At 39.3% G+C, this 25,983-nt stretch overlaps 1 protein-coding gene across 11 annotated transcripts in view; it reads left to right on the top strand.

Moving 5' to 3' along the window:
* LOC137383779 (trichohyalin-like) overlaps positions 1-25,983 on the top strand; it is a 251,631-nt gene that overhangs the window by 45,547 nt on the left and 180,101 nt on the right. For all 11 annotated transcript variants that reach the window (XM_068056969.1, XM_068056972.1, XM_068056968.1 and 8 more), the window contains exon 7: positions 14,312-14,407. In XM_068056969.1, coding sequence (XP_067913070.1) covers positions 14,312-14,407 — 96 coding nt within the window. The remainder of the gene's footprint in view (positions 1-14,311; positions 14,408-25,983) is intronic.

Below are 25,983 nucleotides of genomic sequence, written 5' to 3'. Positions count from 1 at the left end.
AGGGGAATATGGCAAGTTGGATCCAAAATTGGCTCAGTGACAGGAAACAAAGGGTAATGGTCAACGGATGTTTTTGCGATTGGAAGGCGGTTTCCAGTGGCGTTCCACAGGGCTCAGTGTTGGGTCCCTTGCTGTTTGTGCTATGTATTATGATTTGGGCTTAAATGTGGGAGGTATGATTGGGAAATTTGCTGATGACACAAAAATTGGCTGTGTAGTTGATAGTGAAGAGGATAGCCATAGATTCCAGAATGATATCAATGGTTTGGTTGAGTGGGCAGAAAAGTGGCAAATGGAATTCAATCCAGAGAAGTGTGAGGTAATGCATTTGGGGAGGGCAAACAAAGTGAGAGAATACACAATAAATGGGAAGATACTGAAAGGGTAGAGGAAGTGAGAGACCTTGGAGTGCATGTCCACAGGTCCCTGAAGGTGGCAGGACAGGTAGATAAAGAGGTGACAAAGGCATATGAAATGCTTTCCTTTATTGGCTGAGGGATAGAAAACAAAAGCTGGAACTGTATAAAATGCTGCTTAGACCACAGTTGGAGTATTGTGTACAGTTCTGGTCACCACATTACAGGAAGGACATAATTGCTTGGAGAGAGTATGGAGGAGGTTTACAAGAATGTTGCCAAGTTTGAAAGTTGCAGCTATGAGGACAGGTTGGATAGGCTAGGGTTGTTTTCCTTAGAACAGAGGAGGCTGACTGATGACTTAATTGAGGTGTACAAAATATGAGGGGCCTAGATAGAGTAGACAGGAAGGACCTGTTTCCCCTAGTGGAGAGACCAATTACCAGGGGGCACAGATTTAAAGTGATTGGTAGAAGGATTAGAGGAGACATGAGGAAAAGCTTTTTCACCCAGGGGTTGGTGGGTGTCTGGAATTCATTGCCGAGATCGGTGGTGGAGGCAGAAACCCTCAACTCATTTAAGTTACCTGGACCTGCAGCTGAAGTGCTGTAACCTGCAAGGCTACGGACCAGGTGCTGGAAGGTGGGATTAGATTGGGCGGCTAGTTTTTTCAGCCGGTGCAAACAGAATGTGTTGAATGGCCTCTTTCTGTGCTGTAACTTTTCTCTGGTTCTATGGGACAGTATAGCGAGGGGGATTGACGCTGTTCTCAGCAGCAAGGAACGAGAGTCCAGACAGCTGTGTTGTCTGCCTGGTGCCAGGGTTTGGGACATCTGCTCAGGGCTGGAGAGGAACTTACAGAGGGAGGGGGAGGATCCAGTCGTCATGGTCCATGTAGGTACCAACGACATAGGCAGGGCAAGGAAAGAGGTTCTGTGTGGTCAGTATGAGGAGCTAGGCACCAAATTAAGAAGCAGAACCTCAAAGATAATCTCTGAATTATTACCGGAGTCATGTGAAAACTGGCACAGGGCAAATTAGGTTAGAGAAATGAACACGTGGCTCAAAGACTGGTGTGGTAGAAGTGGGTTCAGGTTCTTGGGGCATTGGCACCTGTACTGGGAAAAGTGGGTGCTGTACTGTTGGGACTGTCTTCATCTGAACAGTGCTGGGACCAGTGTTCTAGCCAGCCGCATAACTAGGGAAGTAGAGAGGGTTTTAAACTAAATAGTGGGGCAAGGGATTACATTTGGGAAGATATGGTAAATTAAAGAGTAGAGACAAGGCAAGAGAGAAAGGGATTAATATGGGAAATGATAAATAGACCGTGGCAGGACGGGACAGAGAGTGCAAATCTAAGAGTAAATCAGCAGATAAAGCGAGATGTGACAAAAATAATAAAAGGACAAAACTGAAGGCTCTGTATCTGAATGCACATAGTATTCAAACTAAAACAGATGAACTGAAAGTGCAAATAGAAATAAATAAGTATGATCTGATAGCCAATACAGAGACATGGCTGCAGGATGACATCGACGGGGACCTGAATATTGAAGGGTACATAACATTTAGGAAGTACAGGAAGCTAGGAAAAGGTGGAGGGGGTGGCTCTGTTAATTAATGATAGTATTAGCGCAATAGAGAGGGATGGCCTACGTTCAGGAAACCAGGAAGTAGAAGCAGTTTGGGTAGAGATGAGGAATGATAAAGGCAAGAAGTCACTTGTGGGAATGGTGTACAGGCCCCCTCACAGTAACCACATGGTACAACAGGATATAAAGGAAGAAATAATGGGAGCTTATCAGAAAGGTGTGGCGATAATCATGGGGGATTTTAATCTACATATAGACTGAAAAAATCAGATGGGCAAAGCTAGCCCAGGTGAGCTGTCCATAGAATGTTTTGGGGATAGTTTCTTAGAACAGCATGTTTTGGAGCCAACCAAAGAGCAGGCTATACTAGACCTGGTTTTGTGCAACGAGATAGGATTAATTAATGACCTCATAGTGTGCCCCTATGCAGCAGCGATCATAATATGATTTAATTTTACATTCAGTTTGAGGGCGAGAAGAATGGGTACAAGACTAGTATTTTAAATGTAAATAAGGGCAATTATGAGGCCATGAAAGCAGAGCTAACTAAAGTGAACTGGCAAAGTAGGTTAAGTGATATGTCAATAGAGATGCAGTGGCAGACACTTCAGGGGATATTTCAGAATACACAGAATAGATACATTTCAACGAGAGAAATGTTAATGATAGTATCAAAATTAAAGAAAAAGCACATTAATTGTGTAAAGATGGGAGGCAGGTCAGAAGATTGGACAGAATATAAAAAACAGCAAAGAATGACTAAAAGATGAATAAGAAGGGAAAAATGAGAGTAAGAGAGAAAGCTAGCTACAAATATAAAAACAGACAGTAAGAGCTTCTATAGATATTTAAAAAAGAAAAGAGTAAACAAAGTGAGCGTTGGTCCAATGGAGAATAAGTCTGGGGAATTAATAATAGAAAATAAGGAGATGGCAGATGAATTGAACAGGTATTTTGCATCGGTCTTCACTATCGAGGATACAAGTAACATCCCAGAAATAGGTGTAAATCAGGAACTAGAAGGGAGGGAGGAACTCAAGAAAATTACAATCACCCGGGAAGTGGCACTGAACAAATTGTTGGAGCTGTGGGCTGACAAGTCCCCGGGTCCTGATGGACTCCATCCAAGGGTTTTAAAAGAAGTGGCTGGTGAGATAGTTGATGCAAATAAAAACAAGAAATTTTGGAAATACTCAGCAGGTCTGGCAGGATCTGTGGAGAGAAAAGTAGACTTAATGTTTTAGGTCAGTGACCCTTCATCAGAACTGGCAAAGATTAGAAATGTAATCTGTTTTAAGCAAATAAAGCGGGGCTAGGGAAAGAGATAACAAAAGTAAAGTGGCGATAGGACAGAGTCACAGAGAATAACTGACCAGAAGGTCACGGAGCAAAGGCAAACAGTATATTAATGGTGTGTTGAAAGACAAAGTGTTACTGCAGAGAGGGTGTTAATGGACAGAAGAATGAACAGATAGTTGATGCGTTGGTTTTAATTTTCCAAAATTCCCAAGATTCGGGAAAGGTTCTATGAGATTGAAAAATAATGAATGTAACTCCTTTATTCAAAAAAGGAGGGAGACAGAAAGCAGGAAACTACAGACCAGTTAGCTTAATATCTGTCATAGGGAAAATGTTAGAAGCTATTATTAAAGATATTATAACAGGGTACTTCGAAAAATTCAAGGTAATCAGGCAGAATCAACATGGTTTTGTGAAAGGGAAATCATGTTTAACCAATTAATTGGAGTTCTTTGAAGAAGTAACATGTGCTGTGGATAAAGGGGAACTGGTGGATGTACTGTACTAAGATTTCCATAAGGCATTTGATAAGGTGCCACATCAAAGGTTATTGCGGAAAATAAAAGCTCATGGTGTAGGGGCTAACATATTGGCATGGAGAGAAGAGTGGCTAGCTAACAGGAAACAGAGAGTAGGCATAAATCAGTAGGAGCAGTAATGTTTATTACTCTGGTTATTACTACTATTGGTAACATTTTAGTATTGGTAAGGTATATTAATAGTGGTAAGGTGGATTCATTTTGGTAAGTGGACATCACAGGGAAGCAGGTAGGTGATTGGCTGGGTGAGACTTCGGAGCTACAAATAGTGCGAGAAGGGAGAGAGAGCAGTGAGGCACAGGGAGCTAGTCGGTGAGTTTTCTGGTAGGTATTTTCTTACTTTATTTTCTTTTTTCTGCTGATTTTTATTTTTTCTCTAATATTTAAGTTTGTCTACTAAGTAGAAGCTAAAATACCAGCCTTCTTCTTAAAATAAATAAAAGATAAAATAAAATAAATACCTAAAATACATATCTATGTAATTAAGAAAAGTATAACTTTAGTTGTAGGTGGTACTAGCATTTCATAAGTACAGTAAATTCTACTATACATAGAAATTATTCAGAGTTATTTAGAAAGTAATTAAAGTAAATTAACTAAAAGCAAAAGTAACAATGGCAGGACAGGTGTTATGTTGCAGCTGTGCTTTGTGGGAGCTCCTGGATGCCAAGGCGATCCAGGACAAACACATCTGCAAAAAGTGTAAGCAGTTAGAGGAATTCCAGATCAGGATTATTGATCTGGAAGCCAAACTGCAAACTCTACACAACACAAGGGAGGGGGAGAAATACCTGGACACTTTGTTCTGGTAGATGGTCACACCTCTCAGAACAGGGTCATCTGTTTTGGTCAGTACTGAAGGACAGGAGGATGTGACCGTGAGTGAGGCAGATAAAGGGACCAAGCAGACAGTAGTGGAGGAGCCTCAGACTTTGCAATTGTCAAACAGGTTTAAGGTGCTCTCATCCTGTGTGGACAAAAGCGAGGTCTGCAAGGTGGATGGGCAGACTGGCCATGGCACTGTGGTATAGGAAGCCATTCAAGTGGGGGGAGCAAAAAGGAATGTAGTGATGGTAGGGGATAGTATAGTGAGGGGGATTGACACTGTTCTGTACAGCTGAGAGCGTGAATCCTGAAAGCTGTGTTGCCTGCTCGGTGCAGGGTTCAGGGACATCTGCCCAGGGCTGCACAAGATCTTGGAGTGGGAGGGGGAGGATCCAGTTGTTGTGGTCCATGTAGGTCCCAACGACATAGGCAGGACTAGGGAAGAGGTTCTGCTTAGACAGTATGAGGAGCTAGGCACCAAATTGAAGAGCAGAATCTCAAAGGTAATAATCTCTGGATTATTACCTGAGCCACATGCCAATTGGCAGAGGGCACATAAGATTAGTGAAATGAACACATAGCTCAAAGACTGATGTGGGAGAAGATGATTTTGGTTCATGGGGCACTGGCACCAGTACTGTGGAAAGTGGGAGCTATATCGTTGGGATGGTCTGCACCTGAACCCTGCTGGGTCCAGTGTTCCAGCAAACCGTATAACTAGGGAAGTAGAGAGGGCTTTAAACTAAATGGGTCGGGGGGGTGAGGGATCACGCTTGGGTAGATGTAGCAAATCAAGGGGAGAATCAAGGCAGAAGAGCAGAAAAGTAATATGGCAAATAAAGGTCAAAGAATGGCAGGAAGGGATACAGAGAAAAAACCTAAGAACACAACAACAGATATTACAAAGATAACAAAAAGACACGACGAAAGGCTCTGTATCTGAATGAACGTAGCATTCATAACAAAGTAGACGAACTGATAGTGCACATTGAAGTAAATAAATATGATCTAGTAGCCATTACGGAGACATGGCTGCAGGATGACAAGGATTGGGTCCTGAATATTGAGGGGTATATGACATTCAAGAAGAATAGGAAATGAGGTAAAGGTGGAGGGGCAGCAATATTAATGAAGGCTGGCATTGGTGCAATAGTGAGAGATGACCTTGGTTCAGGAGATCAGGATGTAGAACCAGTTGAGGAATAGTAGGGGAAAGAAGTCACTAGTGGGAGTGGTCTACATGTCCCCTAACAGTAACCACAATGTAGGACTAAGTATACAAGAAGAAATATTGGGTGCTTGTGATAAAGGGATGGCAATAATCATGGGTGATTTTAATCCACATATAAACTGGCAAAATCAGATTGGCAATAGTAGCATGGGTGAGGAGTTCATAGAATGCCTTCAAGATAGTTTCTTACGCTCTAGAACCAACCAGACAGCAGGTTATATTAGGCTTGGTATTGTGTAATCTGGCAGGACTAATTAATGACCTCAGAGTAAAGACAGCTCTAGATACAGCGACCACAATATGATTGAATTTTACATCCAGTTTGAAAGTGAGAAGAATGGGTCTAAGATTAGTATTTTAAACTTAAATAAGGCCAACTATGTGGGCATGAAAGCTGAGCTAGTTGAAGTGAACTGGGTTACTAGGCATTAGAGGAGCAGTGGCAGACATTTAAGGGGATATTTCAGAAAACTCAGAATAAGTATATTCCTACTATAAAGAAAAATTCTAAGGGGATGACCCACCATCCATGGTTAACTAAAGAAGTTAAGGAAAGCATCAAACTTAAGGAAAAAGCATATAATTGCACAAAGATGAGTGGCAGGTCAGATGATTGGTCAGAATATAAAGAACAGCAAAGAATGACTAAAAGGTTAATCAGGAGAAAGAAATTACAGTATGAGAGGAAGCTAGCTAGAAATGTAAAAATGGATAGCAAGACTTTTTACTAGTATTTAAAAAGGAAAAGAGTAAGTAAAGTGAGTGTTGGTCCTCTAAAGAGTGAGAATGGGGAGTTAATAGTAGATAATAAGGAAATGGCGAGTGAAATGAACAAATATTCTGCTTCTGTCTTCACTATAGAGGATACAAAAAACATTCCAGTAATAGCTGTAAATCAGGAGGTGGCAGGAAGAGACAAACTTGGTGAAATTACAATCACCAGGGAAGCTGTGGGCTGACAAGTCCCCGGGTTCTGATAGGCTTCCTCCTAGGGTGTTATAAGAGGTGGCTAATGAGGTAGTAGATGCATTGATGTTAATTTTTCAAAATTCGCTATATTCTGGAAAGTTTCCATCAGACTGGAAAGTAGCAAATATAACCAAGGCAGGAGTAATGCACTGTCAATTCAGTCCCATTACTCCACAGGTCACAGCATATTATCAAAGTTTCCCACCTACCGGAGATTAGCCAAATTAAACACTTTATTAACCCCCAGAATAAAATGAATCAAGCCAGGTATCTTTAAACAACAACAAATTAACTATTTATTAATAACCTCAATCTTCAGCAATACTGAGGTAAATCTATGTCTGAAAAGACTTTATAACTTCTTATTCCTCCTAACCCTCATACACACACACACATGCATTCAAAAACCAATGGTTAACCAGTTCTAAAATGATTGTTTTAAATTTGAGCTGTTTCTTAGTAATAATAAAACAACTGGGTTGTAAGTCTTAGTTTAGTTTAGTTTAGAGATACAGCACTGAAACAGGCCCTTCGGCCCACCGAGTCTGTGCCGACCATCAGCCACCCATTTATACTAATCCTACACTAATCCCATATTCCTACCACATCCCCACCTGTCCCTATATATTTCCCTGCCACCTACCGAGACTAGGGGCAATTTATAATGGCCAATTAACCTATCAACCTGCAAGTCTTTGGCATGTGGGAGGAAACCGGAGCACCCGGAGGAAACCCACGCAGACACAGGGAGAACTTGCAAACTCCGCACAGGCAGTACCCAGAATCGAACCCGGGTCCCTGGAGCTGTGAGGCTGCGGTGCTAACCACTGCGCCACTGTGGGTTATGTTCCCAGAGCAGTGAGGTGGCCCAGAGTCAAATAGTCAGATGCCACTTGAAATCTCCAGGTGAGTGTGATGAACAGTCTGTAATGGGTAGATGTTAATGGCACTTCAGCTGCAGTAGGCATCACACAGCTCTTTCAACAAGGAGTATAACAACAGATCTATTTAGATTTTTGAATTAGCAGTCTATCAGTAGAAACTTTACTGAGAATTCCATAAGTCCCAGAAATACGAAAGGCAACAGAAAGTCACTCCTGAGGCAGAGACATCTTAGAGACTGGAAGTAAAAAATGAATTTTCTACCTCCAACAATGCAAAGAATCCTTTCCAGGGGTCATTTCCTCTTTAAGCAAAACACAGCCTGTAGGCCAATGTAGATTTTCTGCTGAGCAAAAAATCCTTCCTTCAAGGAAAGCACACTTCACTGGTCTTCCAGATCAAACCGGTTCTAGCCAGTCTTTACACATAGTTAAACTGATACAATATGGCATGTGACCTCTCTCTCTTGCTGTTGTTTAGGAAACAGGCTAACGAACATACGAATTAGGAGCAGGAATAGGCCACTCGGCCCTATGAGCCTGCTCCGCCATTCAATAAGTTCATGGCTGAACTGATTACCCCACATTTCCACCTACCTCCGATAACCTTTCACCCCTTGCTTATCAAGAATCTATCTACCTCTGCCTTAAAAATATTCAAAGACTCTGCTTCCTCCGCCTTTTGAGGAAGAGAATTCCAAAGACTCATGACCCTCTGAGAGAAAAATGTTCTCCTCATCTCTGTCTTAAATGAACGACCCCTTATTTTTAAACAGTGACCCCTAGTTCAAGATTCTCCCACAAGGGGAAACATCCACCCCATCAAGACCCCTCAGGATCTTATATGTTTCAATCAAAACACCTCTTACTCCTCTAAATTCCAGCGGATACAAGCCTAGCTTGTCCAATCTTTCTTCATAAGACAGCCCGCCCATTCCAGGTATTAGTCTAGTAAACCTTCTCTGTACTGCCTCCAACGCATTTATATCCTTCCTTAAATAAGGAGACCAGTATTGTACACAGTACTCCAGATGTGGCCCCACCAATGCCCTGTACAGCTGAAGCATTACCTCCCTACTTTTGTATTCAATTCCCCTCATGATATACGATAACAGTCTATTAGCTTTCCTAATTACGTGCTGTACCTGCATACTAACCTTTTGCGATTCATGCACTAGGACATCAGATCCCTCTGCATCTCAGAGCTCTGCAATCTCTCACCATTTAGATAATATGCTTCTTTTTTATTCTCCCTGCCAAAGTGGACAATTTCACACTTTCCCACATTATGCTCCATTTGCCAGATCTTTGGCCACTCACTTAACCACTTATCCCTTTGTAGCCCCCTTATGTCCTCTTCACAAGTTACTTTCTTCACAAGTTGCCTACCTATCTTTGTGTCATCAGCAAATTTAGCAACCATGCCTTCGGTCCCGTCACCTAAGTCATTTATATAAATTGTAGCTCGCACACACTGTTCCCAGAGAATATAAAAACTGCTCTCAGTTTTAAAGGCGCACAGACCCCTCTTAGTTTTTAAACAACAAAAAAAAAACTTCCATGACAAACCCCTCTATTCAAGAAGGAGAGCAAGGCAGAAAACAGGTAACTATTGGCCAGTTAGCTTAATGTCTGTTGTGAGAATCGATCATTAAGGAGGCTATAGCTGGGCACTCAGAAAAACTCAAGGCAATTGGGATTCGTCAGTTTTGTGAAAGGGAAATCATGTTTGACCAATTAATTGGAGTTCTTTGAAGAAGTAACTTGCATTGTGGATAAAAGGGAGCACGTTGATGTACTGTACTTGAATTTCCATTTGACAAGGTGCCACATAAAAGGTTATTGCACAAATTAGGAGCTCATGGTGTAGCAGGTAACATATTAGCATGGATAGAAGATTGACTGGCTGGCAGAAAACAGACAGTATGCATAAATGGGTCCTTTTCTGATTGGCAGGATGTGATGAGTGGAATCCTGCAGGGGTCTGTGCTGGGGCCTCAACTTTTTACAATTTAAATCAATGACTTAGATGAGGGGAGCGATGGCATGGTAGCTAAATTTGCAGATGACACAAAGATATGTAGGAAAGTATGTTGTGAAGAGGACATAAGGAAGTTGCAGACCGATTATATATAGGTTGAGTGAGTGGGCAAAAATCTGGCAGTTGGAGTATAATGTGGGAAAATGTGAAATTGTTCACTTTGGCAGGAAGAATTAAAAAACTGAGTATTACTTAAACGGAGAACGACTGCAGAATTCTGAGGTGCAGAGAGATCTCGGTGTTCTAGTGCATGAGTCACAAAAGGTTAGTATGCAGGTACAGCAAGTAATAAAGAAGGCTAATGGAATGCTATCCTTTAATACGAAAGGAATTGAAAATAAAAGTAAGGATGTTATGCTTCAGTTATACAGGGCATTGGTGAGACCACATCTCGAATACTGTGTACGGTTTTGGTCTCCTTATTGAAGGAAGGATGTAAATGCATTGGAGGCGGTTCAGAGGAGGTTTACTAGATTGATACCTGGAATGAGCAGGTTGTCTTATGAGGAAAGATTGGACAGATTGAGCTCGCTTTCACTGGAGTTTAGAAGAGTGAGGGGAGACTTGAATGAAGTATATAAGATTCTGAATGGTCTTGACTAGGTGGATGTGGAAAGGATGTTTCCTCTTGTGGGTGAGTCCAGAACTAGGGAGCACTGTTTTAAAATAAGGGGTCGCCCATTGAAGACAGTGATGAGGGGAATTTTTTTCCCTCAGAGGGTCATGAGTCTTTGGAACTCTCTCCTTCAAAAGGCAGTGGAAGCAGAGTCTTTGAATATTTTAAGGCAGCAGTAGGTAGATTCTTGATAAGCAAGGGGTGAAAAGTTATCGGGGGTAGGCGGGAATGTAGAGTTGAGGTTACAATCAGATCAGCCATGAACTTGTTGAATAGCAGAGCAAGCTCGAGGGGCCAAGTGGCCTATTCCTGCTCCTAATTTGTATGCCCTATGTAGACACAGAGGTTGGTTCTCCCGACTGGGGAATCTAGAACATGGGGGCACAGTCTCAAGATAAGGGTGATCATTTAGGACTGAGATGAGGAGAAGTTTCTTCACTCAGAGGATTGCGAATCTTTGGAATTCTCTACCCCAGAGGGTTGTGGCTGCTCCATTGAGTACATTTAAGGCTGAAATAGACTGATTTTTAGTCTCTCAGGGAATCCGGGGATATGGGGAGTGGCGGAAAGTGGAGTTGAGGCAGAATATCAGACATGATCATACTGAATGGCAGAGCAGGCTCAAGGGGCTGAATGGTCTACTCCTGCCGCTATTTTTTGTGTTCTTATGATCTCAGATCTAATTGGTCCATTAACTGAAGCTATAAATGGATCTTTGTGTTCCAAGATCCAATTAGTCAGTTGCCTGAAGCCAGTGCTGAAGTCATAGCCATTTCTTTAAATATTTCTGTTTAAGGGATGATTCTCAAAGGCATGGTCCTCTGTGTTTTTAAAGGCAAATAAAAGGCTTGTCTTTAGTTGTGTTTGCAAATGTTCTGGTCAGAAAAACAAACGCATAAAAGGGATTTAATGTATCGTGTGAATACACATTCCTGCAGTTACTTTGAAAAGTGACTGCCTAGTACAAGTAGCACTTTGAATACAGGGGGAATCGCAGCTTACAGAGTGATAGCACAGGGATGTCAGGCACAGCAGGATGGGCCTGAAGGGTGGGTGAATATTGTAACCAGGACTCACTGGCCACATGGAGTGGATCCGCTCCTTACCCTGGGTATTTTTCCAGCAGCACGGTTTGGGTTTTCCTGCTCGCTCTCCCAACTGCTCTGTACATTTGGCTCAGGTCTCCCACTGCCCCTAGATCCAGTTTCAATTGCGTCAGGTCATTTATCTTCCCATCCCTTTCACTGCTCTAAAACCAGCTCCAAATGGGTAACAGGAAATCTATTGTTGTTAAAAGACCAGCTTTAAGCAATTATGGGGAAGGCTTCCGGTCGCTGTTTAACAAGTCCCTTATAAAACAGTGTCAGTGTGTTACACCTGTTTATTTCAAGGAGCAATTTGAGAAATACGAGCATAGGTTAATGCATTGGATAGATGGATAAAGGATAAGGGATTGAAAGAATATGAGACTGGGGTGGTGGTGCTGCTGCTAAATGTGAATAGAACTACTTGCTCATGTGGAGAGTAAAGGCCAGAACAGACTGGTTGAGCTGAATGGCCTGTCTCCGTGTTGTAACTTTCATGTATTTCTACAAGAGTACTCCACACACTCACAGTCGCTTTTTAAATAAATTATTCATGGGATGTGGGCATTACTGGCAAGACTGGCATTTATTCTGTATCCTTAGTTGCCCTGAGAAGGTGGTGGTGAGCTGTCTTCTTGAACTGCTTGTTTTGTGGCTTTAATAGGCCACTTCAGAGAGCAGCTAAGAGTCAGCCACCATGGCATAGGGCATGGAATCGCCACATATATGCCAGGCTGGGTAAGGATAGCAGGTTCCCTTCCAGAAAGGGATATCAGATATGCCAACTCCCGTGAACTGATCGACAGACACACGATTTCTCCGCCAAATCCAGCCTCATTCACGATCTTGTGAGATGGCATAGAAACATAGAAAATAGGAGCAGGAGTAGGCCATTCGGCCCTTCAGTCATTCAAAAAAGATCATGGCTGATTGTTTAATTCAGTACCCTGTTCCCACTTTCTCCCCATATCCCTTGATCCCTTTGGCATTAAGAAATATATCTATCTCCTTCTTGAATATATTTAATGACTTGGCCTCCACTGCCTTCTGCGGTAGAGAATTTCACAGGTTCACCACCCTCTGAGTGAAGAAATTTCTCCTCATCTCGGTTCGAAATGTCATACTCCGTATCCTGAGACTGTGACCCCTGGTTGTGGACTCCCCAGCCATCGGGAACATCCTCCATGGCTGTGAAATCTTGCAATTTTTCTGCTGTTGGCATTGGTTCGGGAAGCCGAGTCAGGACCACGTCAAGTGAGCTTCTACCTGTGGCAAGACATGAGTTCAGCAACTCAGCCATGTGTGGAATTATGAAACTGGATAAGAATCTTTATTGTGCCGTGTGCAGGTAAACCACCCTGTTTCATCATAGCTACACTTTCATTTTAATCACATTTCAAAAGTTATACTTGATCAAGATTTTTACATGTGACTAATTGGGAAGTGGCTTGGTACAATGGAACTCTCTGCTTGATTCAGGTCTGGATCATTTATTTGGAGTCAGCTGCATTGAGAAAAAATTATTTTACTGTAGATTGCCTGGATTCATAAGCAGGTTCTGCTTATTCAGAATGTTCACTTTTGGAGAACCACAGACGGTGGAGGGGAAACAAATGCAGACTTTCCCTTATCGCTGAATATAATCTTTCTAACTCATCCTCCAAGTATCTGCTCAAAATCTAGCTTGACTCCCAGTGAAAATCCAGAAAATGTAATCAAAGATTAAATTCTGCCAGTGTTGTACAGACCTCATCATACTGCCCTGCTGAAAACATTCTGCTTTCTGTATCAGCATAGTCAGTTTGTGCTCTTTAAATAACATTACCTTCATGCATTGTGCTGTGAATCCTCTACATTTACAAATCTGACTCTCCTATTATTTCCCTGTAGTCTGATTTGAATCTGCTGGAAGGTCAATTTGTGTAAATCCTAATTGCTGTTTTTTTTAAACTAAATTCAAATTCAGAGATTGGAACTGTACCAGTCAAATTACTAATATATATGCTCGCATTGACATCAAACAATTCTGGATTTTATTTTTTGAAAGATCTGTGGTTCCTCACTTGCTTCATACGTTATTTCCCCCAATAATTTTAACATATCATCCACCATGTATTCCACAGTTTTGTAATCTCTTCAGTCTGACCTGATGTTAAATATTTTCAGTCTTTGAAGTGATTCAGATACTTAAAGAAAGTAATTCTGAACTGCAGACTACAAATAATTTATACTGAATACCTGTCCGTTATTATTCATATGTTTGTATTAACTTAACTGCCACTTTCATATTTAAATAACTCATGTTTGGAGATGATAATAGTTACTGCATTGCAGATAAATGCATTTTTAAAGTATTAATGCATTAAGCTTGGACACATGGGTTAGGTTTCATCCTGGAAGGAAGCAGCTATTTCAGCCATTGGTGACTGTGGTGGGAGGGTGGATCCTTCTTCAACACATATGGGAAATTACAGGCAGGATTTTTTAGAAGTCTTTTATAAAACATTTTCTGATGCAGTGATATGGTTTTTGTAAAGAGCTTTGACCTGTTAGAGATTAAATAAGCCACTAAAGAGGTTTAGAAACTAACTGTCAATCTATATTGGTTTATATTTGAAAAAAAAACCTTATGGTTTTTATATAAAATCTCATTATGAACCAGTTGGGTTGGTATTTCTGGGCTATCTGTGAACAGCTCCATGGTTACCTTTATTGATACCAGCTCTTTATTTCCAAACTCTCAAACTGCTATGGTGAGATTTGAATGCGCCACCTCTGGATTATTAGCCCCGTAGTATAATCAGTACACTGCTGTACCCCTGGACATAGAGTCAAAATACACTCTCCCTAATGGCATATTTTTCTTTGCCGTTTTAGAATATTGTGAGACTCCATGCTCAGAGTCAGGACTTACAAAAGGAGATAGACAGCAAACAGGAGGAAGTGCAACATCTGGTACAGACACGGACACAGGTAAGGAGATGTGTTCCCCAGGTTCTACTCTCCTGACACACGCTAAATAGATACACAATGTCTCCATCAGCAGCTGGAAGAAAAACAGCAGCTTTAAGGGATCAGCGAGATTCTTGACAACCTGGAAAGGACAATAGGCGGCAGACTGACCCAGAACAAAGAGGCCGAGAAGGAATCAACAAAAAATACCACGTCTCCAAGCTGTTAATTAGGAGTGGAATGAGGAACTAATGGAATATGAATTTATAGAATTACAGATATAGAATGAGATAGAAATTTACAGCTCAAAAACAGACCATTTAACCGCTCAGTATCCTGCTCCACCATACTTCATCTCACCCGATCAACTTATCATTCTATTCCTTTCTCCCTCATGTGTTTAGCTCACTTCCCCTGAACCGTATCTATGCTGTTCACTTCAACTACTGCATGTGGTAGCAAGTTCCAAATTTCACTCGCTTTTAGATATTTTGCCCAAGAATCACCATCGTGCACAGTAGTGCAAGTCAGGATAGTAAACCTGGCTGAAAATATTCTGCTTTCAGTATCGGCATAGTCAGTTTGTGCTCTTTAAATAACATATACACCACTTCTCATGAAGGGTCACTGACCTGAAACGTTAACTCTGCTTCTCTCTCCACAGATGCTGCCAGACCTGCTGAGTATTTCCAGCTTTCCTTGTTTCTATTTCAGAATTCCAGCATCCGCAGTATTTTGCTTTTATTACAGTAAACCCTCTGCCTGTTTTGTGCACAGTAGTGCAAGTCAGGATAGTAAAACCTCTGCCTGTTTCGGGCACAGTAGTGCAAGTCAAGATAGGAAACCCTCTGCCTGTTTTACACTGCACTATTGAAGCCAGTGGAAAAGAGAGTCGGGTGGAGTTTAAAGCAAGCTGCTGATTCACCAGCATCTGCTTTTATATCCCGATTGATATACTTGGCCCGAAATGAATTTGTTTTCGAAATAAAAGTGGGAATCAGTTTAGGATAGTACACAAAAAGAAGATCAACTAAACTAATTAGGTGATTAAACAGATAGGAGAAGCAAGGAATCGGACTGGAAGAAAATGGCACACAAATGAAGGAAGTACGCATTACGTTGGATTCAGGAGATGAGGAGAGAGTTTCATTAAATTACCTGCTCCATTACAAAATGGGTTGTAAAGAGAGATTGCGGGTACATACATACAATGTGTTGTTCTGATTTAGAGATTGCTGGTCTATAGATACACTGTGTTAGTCTGATTTAGAGATTGCTGGTATATAGATACACTGTGTTGTTCTGATTTTAAGATGGCTGGTCTATAGATACACTGTGTTGTTCTGATTTAGAGATTGCTGGTCTATAGATACACTGTGTTAGTCTGATTTAGAGATTGCTGGTATATAGATACACTGTGTTGTTCTGATTTTAAGATGGCTGGTCTATAGATACACTGTGTTGTTCTGATTTAGAGATTGCTGGTACATAGATACACTGTGTTGTTCTGATTTAGAGATTGCTGGTATATAGATACACTGTGTTGTTCTGATTTTAAGATGGCTGGTCTATAGATACACTGTGTTGTTCTGATTTAGAGATTGCTGGTCTATAGATACACTGTGTTAGTCTGATTTAGAGATTGCTGGCATATAGATACACTGTGTTGTTCTGATTTTAAGATGGCTGGTCTATAGATACACTGTGTTGTTCTGATTTAGAGATTGCTGGTACATAGATACACTGTGTTGTTCTGATTTAGAGATTGCTGGTATATAGATACACTGTGTTCTTCTGATTTTAAGATGGCTGGTCTATAGATACACTGTGTTGTTCTGATTTAGAGATTGCTGGTCTATAGATACACTGTGTTAGTCTGATTTAGAGATTGCTGGTATATAGATACACTGTGTTGTTCTGATTTTAAGATGGCTGGTCTATAGATACACTGTGTTGTTCTGATTTAGAGATTGCTGGTACATAGATACACTGTGTTGTTCTGATTTAGAGATTGCTGGTACATAGATACACTGTGTTGTTCTGACTTAGAGATTGCTGGTACATAGATACACTGTGTTGTTCTGACTTAGAGATTGCTGGTACATAGATACACTGTGTTGTTCTGATTTAGAGATTGCTGGTCTATAGATACACTGTGTTAGTCTGATTTAGAGATTGCTGGTATATAGATACACTGTGTTGTTCTGATTTTAAGATGGCTGGTCTATAGATACACTGTGTTGTTCTGATTTAGAGATTGCTGGGATATAGATACACTGTGTTGTTCTGATTTAGAGATTGCTGGTACATAGATACACTGTGTTGTTCTGATTTAGAGATTGCTGGTATATAGATACACTCTGTTGTTCTGAATTAGAGATTGCTGGTATATAGATACACTGTGTTGTTCTGATTTTAAGATGGCTGGTCTATAGATACACTGTGCTGTTCTGATTTAGAGATTGCTGGAATATAGATACACTGTGTTGTTCTGAATTAGAGATTGCTGGTATATAGATACACTGTGTTATTCTGATTTTAAGATGGCTGGTCTATAGATACACTGTGTTGTTCTGATTTAGAGATTGCTGGTACATAGATACACTGTGTTGTTCTGATTTAGAAATTGCTGGTCTGTAGATACACTGTGTTGTTCTGATTTAGAGATTGATGGTATATAGATACACTGTGTTGTTCTGATTTAGAGATTGCTGGTACATAGATACACTGTGTTGTGATTTAGAGATTGCTTGTATATAGATACACTGTGTTGTTCTGATTTAGAGATTGCTGGTACATAGATACACTGTGTTGTTCTGATTTAGAGATTGCTGGTACATAGATACACTGTGTTGTTCTGATTTCGAGATTGCTGGTACATAGATAAACTGTGTTGTTCTGATTTAGAGATTGCTGGGATATAGATACACTGTGTTGTTCTGATTTAGAGATTGCTGGTACATAGATACACTGTGTTGTTCTGATTTAGAGATTGCTGGTACATAGATACACTGTGTTGTTCTGATTTAGAGATTGCTGGTCTATAGATACACTGTGTTAGTCTGATTTTAAGATGGCTGGTCTATAGATACACTGTGTTGTTCTGATTTAGAGATTGCTGGTACATAGATACACTGTGTTGTTCTGATTTAGAGATTGCTGGTATATAGATACACTGTGTTGTTCTGAATTAGAGATTGCTGGTATATAGATACACTGTGTTGTTCTGATTTGAAGATGGCTGGTCTATAGATACACTGTGCTGTTCTGATTTAGAGATTGCTGGAATATAGATACACTGTGTTGTTCTGATTTTAAGATGGCTGGTCTATAGAAACACTGTGTTGTTCTGATTTAGAGATTGCTGGTATATAGATACATTGTGTTGTTCTGATTTTAAGATGGCTGGTCTATAGATACACTGTGTTGTTCTGATTTAGAGATTGCTGGTATATAGATACACTGTGTTGTTCTGAATTAGAGATTGCTGGTATATAGATACACTGTGTTGTTCTGATTTTAAGATGGCTGGTCTATAGATACACTGTGCTGTTCTGATTTAGAGATTGCTGGAATATAGATACACTGTGTTGTTCTGAATTAGAGATTGCTGGTATATAGATACACTGTGTTGTTCTGATTTTCAGATGGCTGGTCTATAGATACACTGTGTTGTTCTGATTTAGAGATTGCTGGTCTATAGATACACTGTGTTGTTCTGATTTTAAGATGGCTGGTCTATAGATACACTGTGTTGTTCTGATTTAGAGATTGCTGGTACATAGATACACTGTGTTGTTCTGATTTAGAGATTGCTGGGATATAGATACACTGTGTTGTTCTGATTTAGAGATTGCTGGTACATAGATACACTGTGTTGTTCTGATTTAGAGATTGCTGGTCCATAGATACACTGTGTTGTTCTGATTTAGAGATTGCTGGTCTATAGATACACTGTGTTAGTCTGATTTAGAGATTGCTGGTATATAGATACACTGTGTTGTTCTGATTTTAAGATGGCTGGTCTATAGATACACTGTGTTGTTCTGATTTAGAGATTGCTGGGATATAGATACACTGTGTTGTTCTGATTTAGAGATTGCTGGTACATAGATACACTGTGTTGTTCTGATTTAGAGATTGCTGGTATATAGATACACTGTGTTGTTCTGAATTAGAGATTGCTGGTATATAGATACACTGTGTTGTTCTGATTTTAAGATGGCTGGTCTATAGATACACTGTGCTGTTCTGATTTAGAGATTGCTGGAATATAGATACACTGTGTTGTTCTGAATTAGAGATTGCTGGTATATAGATACACTGTGTTATTCTGATTTTAAGATGGCTGGTGTATCGATACACTGTGTTGTTCTGATTTAGAGATTGCTTGTATGTAGAAACACTGTGTTGTTCTGATTTAGAGATTGCTGGTACGTAGATACACTGTGTTGTTCTGATTTAGAGATTGCTGGTACATAGATACACTGTGTTGTTCTGATTTTAAGATGGCTGGTCTATAGATACACTGTGCTGTTCTGATTTAGAGATTGCTGGAATATAGATACACTGTGTTGTTCTGAATTAGAGATTGCTGGTATATAGATACACTGTGTTGTTCTGATTTTCAGATGGCTGGTCTATAGATACACTGTGTTGTTCTGATTTAGAGATTGCTGGTCTATAGATACACTGTGTTGTTCTGATTTTAAGATGGCTGGTCTATAGATACACTGTGTTGTTCTGATTTAGAGATTGCTGGTACATAGATACACTGTGTTGTTCTGATTTAGAGATTGCTGGGATATAGATACACTGTGTTGTTCTGATTTAGAGATTGCTGGTACATAGATACACTGTGTTGTTCTGATTTAGAGATTGCTGGTCCATAGATACACTGTGTTGTTCTGATTTAGAGATTGCTGGTCTATAGATACACTGTGTTAGTCTGATTTAGAGATTGCTGGTATATAGATACACTGTGTTGTTCTGATTTTAAGATGGCTGGTCTATAGATACACTGTGTTGTTCTGATTTAGAGATTGCTGGGATATAGATACACTGTGTTGTTCTGATTTAGAGATTGCTGGTACATAGATACACTGTGTTGTTCTGATTTAGAGATTGCTGGTATATAGATACACTGTGTTGTTCTGAATTAGAGATTGCTGGTATATAGATACACTGTGTTGTTCTGATTTTAAGATGGCTGGTCTATAGATACACTGTGCTGTTCTGATTTAGAGATTGCTGGAATATAGATACACTGTGTTGTTCTGAATTAGAGATTGCTGGTATATAGATACACTGTGTTATTCTGATTTTAAGATGGCTGGTGTATCGATACACTGTGTTGTTCTGATTTAGAGATTGCTTGTATGTAGAAACACTGTGTTGTTCTGATTTAGAGATTGCTGGTACGTAGATACACTGTGTTGTTCTGATTTAGAGATTGCTGGTACATAGATACACTGTGTTGTTCTGATTTCGAGATTGCTGGTACATAGATACACTGTGTTGTTCTGATTTAGAGATTGCTGGGATATAGATACACTGTGTTGTTCTGATTTAGAGATTGCTGGTACATAGATACACTGTGTTGTTCTGATTTAGAGATTGCTGGTACATAGATACACTGTGTTGTTCTGATTTAGAGATTGCTGGTCTATAGATACACTGTGTTAGTCTGATTTAGAGATTGCTGGTATATAGATACACTGTGTTGTTCTGATTTTAAGATGGCTGGTCTATAGATACACTGTGTTGTTCTGGTTTAGAGATTGCTGGGATATAGATACACTGTGTTGTTCTGATTTAGAGATTGCTAGTCTATAGATACACTGTGTTAGTCTGATTTAGAGATTGCTGGTATATAGATACACTGTGTTGTTCTGATTTTAAGATGGCTGGTCTATGGATACACTGTGTTGTTCTGATTTAGAGATTGCTGGGATATAGATACACTGTGTTGTTCTGATTTAGAGACTGCTGGTACATAGATACACTGTGTTGTTCTGATTTAGAGATTGCTGGTATATAGATACACTGTGTTGTTCTGAATTAGAGATTGCTGGTATTTAGATACACTGTGTTGTTCTGGTTTTAAGATGGCTGGTCTATAGATACACTGTGCTGTTCTGATTTAGAGATTGCTGGAATATAGATACACTGTGTTGTTCTGAATTAGAGATTGCTGGTATATAGATACACTGTGTTGTTCTGATTTTAAGATGGCTGGTCTATAGATACACTGTGTTGTTCTGATTTAGAGATTGCTGGTATATAGATACACTGTGTTGTTCTGATTTTAAGATGGCTGATCTATAGATACACTGTGCTGTTCTGATTTAGAGATTGCTGGAATATAGATACACTGTGTTGTTCTGATTTAGAAATTGCTGGTCTGTAGATACACTGTGTTGTTCTGATTTAGAGATTGATGGTATATAGATACACTGTGTTGTTCTGATTTAGAGATTGCTGGTACATAGATACACTGTGTTGTGATTTAGAGATTGCTGGTATATAGATACACTGTGTTGTTCTGATTTAGAGATTGCTGGTACATAGATACACTGTGTTGTTCTGATTTAGAGATTGCTGGTACATAGATACACTGTGTTGTTCTGATTTCGAGATTGCTGGTACATAGATAAACTGTGTTGTTCTGATTTAGAGATTGCTGGGATATAGATACACTGTGTTGTTCTGATTTAGAGATTGCTGGTACATCGATACACTGTGTTGTTCTGATTTAGAGATTGCTGGTACATAGATACACTGTGTTGTTCTGATTTAGAGATTGCTGGTCTATAGATACACTGTGTTAGTCTGATTTTAAGATGGCTGGTCTATAGATACACTGTGTTGTTCTGATTTAGAGATTGCTGGTACATAGATACACTGTGTTGTTCTGATTTAGAGATTGCTGGTATATAGTTACACTGTGTTGTTCTGAATTAGAGATTGCTGGTATATAGATACACTGTGTTGTTCTGATTTGAAGATGGCTGGTCTATAGATACACTGTGCTGTTCTGATTTAGAGATTGCTGGAATATAGATACACTGTGTTGTTCTGAATTAGAGATTGCTGGTATATAGATACACTGTGTTGTTCTGATTTTAAGATGGCTGGTCTATAGAAACACTGTGTTGTTCTGATTTAGAGATTGCTGGTATATAGATACATTGTGTTGTTCTGATTTTAAGATGGCTGGTCTATAGATACACTGTGTTGTTTTGATTTAGAGATTGCTGGTATATAGATACACTGTGTTGTTCTGAATTAGAGATTGCTGGTATATAGATACACTGTGTTGTTCTGATTTTAAGATGGCTGGTCTATAGATACACTGTGCTGTTCTGATTTAGAGATTGCTGGAATATAGATACACTGTGTTGTTCTGAATTAGAGATTGCTGGTATATAGATACACTGTGTTGTTCTGATTTTCAGATGGCTGGTCTATAGATACACTGTGTTGTTCTGATTTAGAGATTGCTGGTCTATAGATACACTGTGTTAGTCTGATTTAGAGATTGCTGGTCTATAGATACACTGTGTTAGTCTGATTTAGAGATTGCTGGTATATAGATACACTGTGTTGTTCTGATTTTAAGATGGCTGGTCTATAGATACACTGTGTTGTTCTGATTTAGAGATTGCTGGTACATAGATACACTGTGTTGTTCTGATTTAGAGATTGCTGGTATATAGATACACTGTGTTGTTCTGATTTTAAGATGGCTGGTCTATAGATACACTGTGTTGTTCTGATTTAGAGATTGCTGATACATAGATACACTGTGTTGTTCTGATTTAGAGATTGCTGGGATATAGATACACTGTGTTGTTCTGATTTAGAGATTGCTGGTACATAGATACACTGTGTTGTTCTGATTTAGAGATTGCTGGTCCATAGATACACTGTGTTGTTCTGATTTAGAGATTGCTGGGATATAGATACACTGTGTTGTTCTGATTTAGAGATTGCTGGTACATAGATACACTGTGTTGTTCTGATTTAGAGATTGCTGGTATATAGATACACTGTGTTGTTCTGAATTAGAGATTGCTGGTATTTAGATACACTGTGTTGTTCTGGTTTTAAGATGGCTGGTCTAAAGATACACTGTGCTGTTCTGATTTAGAGATTGCTGGAATATAGATACACTGTGTTGTTCTGAATTAGAGATTGCTGGTATATAGATACACTGTGTTGTTCTGATTTTAAGATGGCTGGTCTATAGATACACTGTGTTGTTCTGATTTAGAGATTGCTGGTATATAGATACACTGTGTTGTTCTGATTTTAAGATGGCTGATCTATAGATACACTGTGCTGTTCTGATTTAGAGATTGCTGGAATATAGATACACTGTGTTGTTCTGATTTAGAGATTGCTGGTACATAGATACACTGTGTTGTGATTTAGAGATTGCTTGTATATAGATACACTGTGTTGTTCTGATTTAGAGATTGCTGGTACATAGATACACTGTGTTGTTCTGATTTAGAGATTGCTGGTACATAGATACACTGTGTTGTTCTGATTTCGAGATTGCTGGTACATAGATAAACTGTGTTGTTCTGATTTAGAGATTGCTGGGATATAGATACACTGTGTTGTTCTGATTTAGAGATTGCTGGTACATAGATACACTGTGTTGTTCTGATTTAGAGATTGCTGGTACATAGATACACTGTGTTGTTCTGATTTAGAGATTGCTGGTCTATAGATACACTGTGTTAGTCTGATTTTAAGATGGCTGGTCTATAGATACACTGTGTTGTTCTGATTTAGAGATTGCTGGTACATAGATACACTGTGTTGTTCTGATTTAGAGATTGCTGGTATATAGATACACTGTGTTGTTCTGAATTAGAGATTGCTGGTATATAGATACACTGTGTTGTTCTGATTTGAAGATGGCTAGTCTATAGATACACTGTGCTGTTCTGATTTAGAGATTGCTGGAATATAGATACACTGTGTTGTTCTGAATTAGAGATTGCTGGTATATAGATACACTGTGTTGTTCTGATTTTAAGATGGCTGGTCTATAGATACACTGTGTTGTTCTGATTTAGAGATTGCTGGTCTATAGATACACTGTGTTAGTCTGATTTAGAGATTGCTGGTCTATAGATACACTGTGTTAGTCTGATTTAGAGATTGCTGGTATATAGATACACTGTGTTGTTCTGATTTTAAGATGGCTGGTCTATAGATACACTGTGTTGTTCTGATTTAGAGATTGCTGGTACATAGATACACTGTGTTGTTCTGATTTAGAGATTGCTGGTATATAGATACACTGTGTTGTTCTGATTTTAAGATGGCTGGTCTATAGATACACTGTGTTGTTCTGATTTAGAGATTGCTGGTACATAGATACACTGTGTTGTTCTGATTTAGAGATTGCTGGGATATAGATACACTGTGTTGTTCTGATTTAGAGATTGCTGGTACATAGATACACTGTGTTGTTCTGATTTAGAGATTGCTGGTCCACAGATACACTGTGTTGTTCTGATTTAGAGATTGCTGGTCTATAGATACACTGTGTTAGTCTGATTTAGAGATTGCTGGTATATAGATACACTGTGTTGTTCTGATTTTAAGATGGCTGGTCGATAGATACACTGTGTTGTTCTGATTTAGAGATTGCTGGGATATAGATACACTGTGTTGTTCTGATTTAGAGATTGCTGGTACATAGATACACTGTGTTGTTCTGATTTAGAGATTGCTGGTATATAGATACACTGTGTTGTTCTGAATTAGAGATTGCTGGTATATAGATACACTGTGTTGTTCTGATTTTAAGATGGCTGGTCTATAGATACACTGTGCTGTTCTGATTTAGAGATTGCTGGAATATAGATACACTGTGTTGTTCTGAATTAGAGATTGCTGGTATATAGATACACTGTGTTATTCTGATTTTAAGATGGCTGGTGTATCGATACACTGTGTTGTTCTGATTTTAAGATGGCTGGTCTATGGATACACTGTGTTGTTCTGATTTAGAGATTGCTGGGATATAGATACACTGTGTTGTTCTGATTTAGAGATTGCTGGTACATAGATACACTGTGTTGTTCTGATTTAGAGATTGCTGGTATATAGATACACTGTGTTGTTCTGAATTAGAGATTGCTGGTATTTAGATACACTGTGTTGTTCTGGTTTTAAGATGGCTGGTCTATAGATACACTGTGCTGTTCTGATTTAGAGATTGCTGGAATAGAGATACACTGTGTTGTTCTGATTTAGAGATTGCTGGTATCTCGATACACTGTGTTGTTCTGATTTTAAGATGGCTGGTCTATAGATACACTGTGTTGTTCTGATTTAGAGATTGCTGGTACATAGATACACTGTGTTGTTCTGATTTCGAGATTGCTGGTACATCGATAAACTGTGTTGTTCTGATTTAGAGATTACTGGTACATAGATACACTGTGTTGTTCTGATTTAGAGATTGCTGGTATATAGATACACTGTGTTCTGACTTAGAGATTGATGGTATATAGATAGACTATGTTGTTCTGATTTAGAGATTGCTTGTATATAGTTACACTGTGTTGTGATTTCGAGATTGCTTGTATATAGATAAACTGTGTTGTTCTGATTTCGAGATTGCTTGTATATAGATACACTGTGTTGTTCTGATTTAGAGATTGCTGGTAGATAGACAGACTGTGTTGTTGTGATTTAGAGATTGCTGGTATGTAGATACACTGTGTTGTTCTGATTTAGAGATTGCTGGTACATAGATACACTGTGTTGTTCTGATTTCGAGATTGCTGGTACATAGATAAACTGTGTTGTTCTGATTTAGAGATTGCTGGTATATAGACAGACTGTGTTGTGATTTAGAGATTGCTTGTATATAGATACACTGTGTTGTTCTGATTTAGAGATTGCTGGTATATAGATACACTGTGTTGTTCTGATTTAGAGATTGATGGTATACAGATACACTGTGTTGTTCTGATTTAGAAATTGCTGGTATATAGACAGACTGTGTTGTGATTTAGAGATTGCTTGTATATAGTTACACTGTGTTCTGATTTCGAGATTGCTGGTACATAGATAAACTGTGTTGTTCTGATTTAGAGATTGCTTGTATATAGATACACTGTGTTGTTCTGATTTAGAGATTGCTGGAATATAGACAGACTGTGTTGTTCTGATTACGAGATTTCTGGTATATAGATACACTATGTTGTTCGGATTTAGAGATTGCTGGTATGTAGATACACTCTGTTGTTCTGATTTAGAGATTGCTGGTATATAGATACACTCTGTTGTTCTGATTTAGAGATTGCTAGTATATAGATACACTGTGTTGTTCTGATTTAGAGATTGCTGATATATCGATACACTGTGTTGTTCTGATTTCGAGATTGCTGGTAAATAGATAAACTGTGTTGTTCTGATTTAGAGATTGCTGGTACAAAGATACACTGTGTTGTTCTGATTTCGAGATTGCTGGTATATAGATACAGTGTGTTGTTCTGATTTAGAGATTGCTGGTATGTAGATACACTGTGTTGTTCTGATTTCGAGATTGCTGGTATATAGAC

The sequence above is a fragment of the Heterodontus francisci genome, chromosome 25, assembly GCF_036365525.1.
Source record: "Heterodontus francisci isolate sHetFra1 chromosome 25, sHetFra1.hap1, whole genome shotgun sequence".
Taxonomy (NCBI): Eukaryota; Metazoa; Chordata; class Chondrichthyes; order Heterodontiformes; family Heterodontidae; genus Heterodontus; species Heterodontus francisci.
Note: the sequence above shows the minus strand (reverse complement) of the source record. Positions and strands in the feature narration are given on the sequence as shown.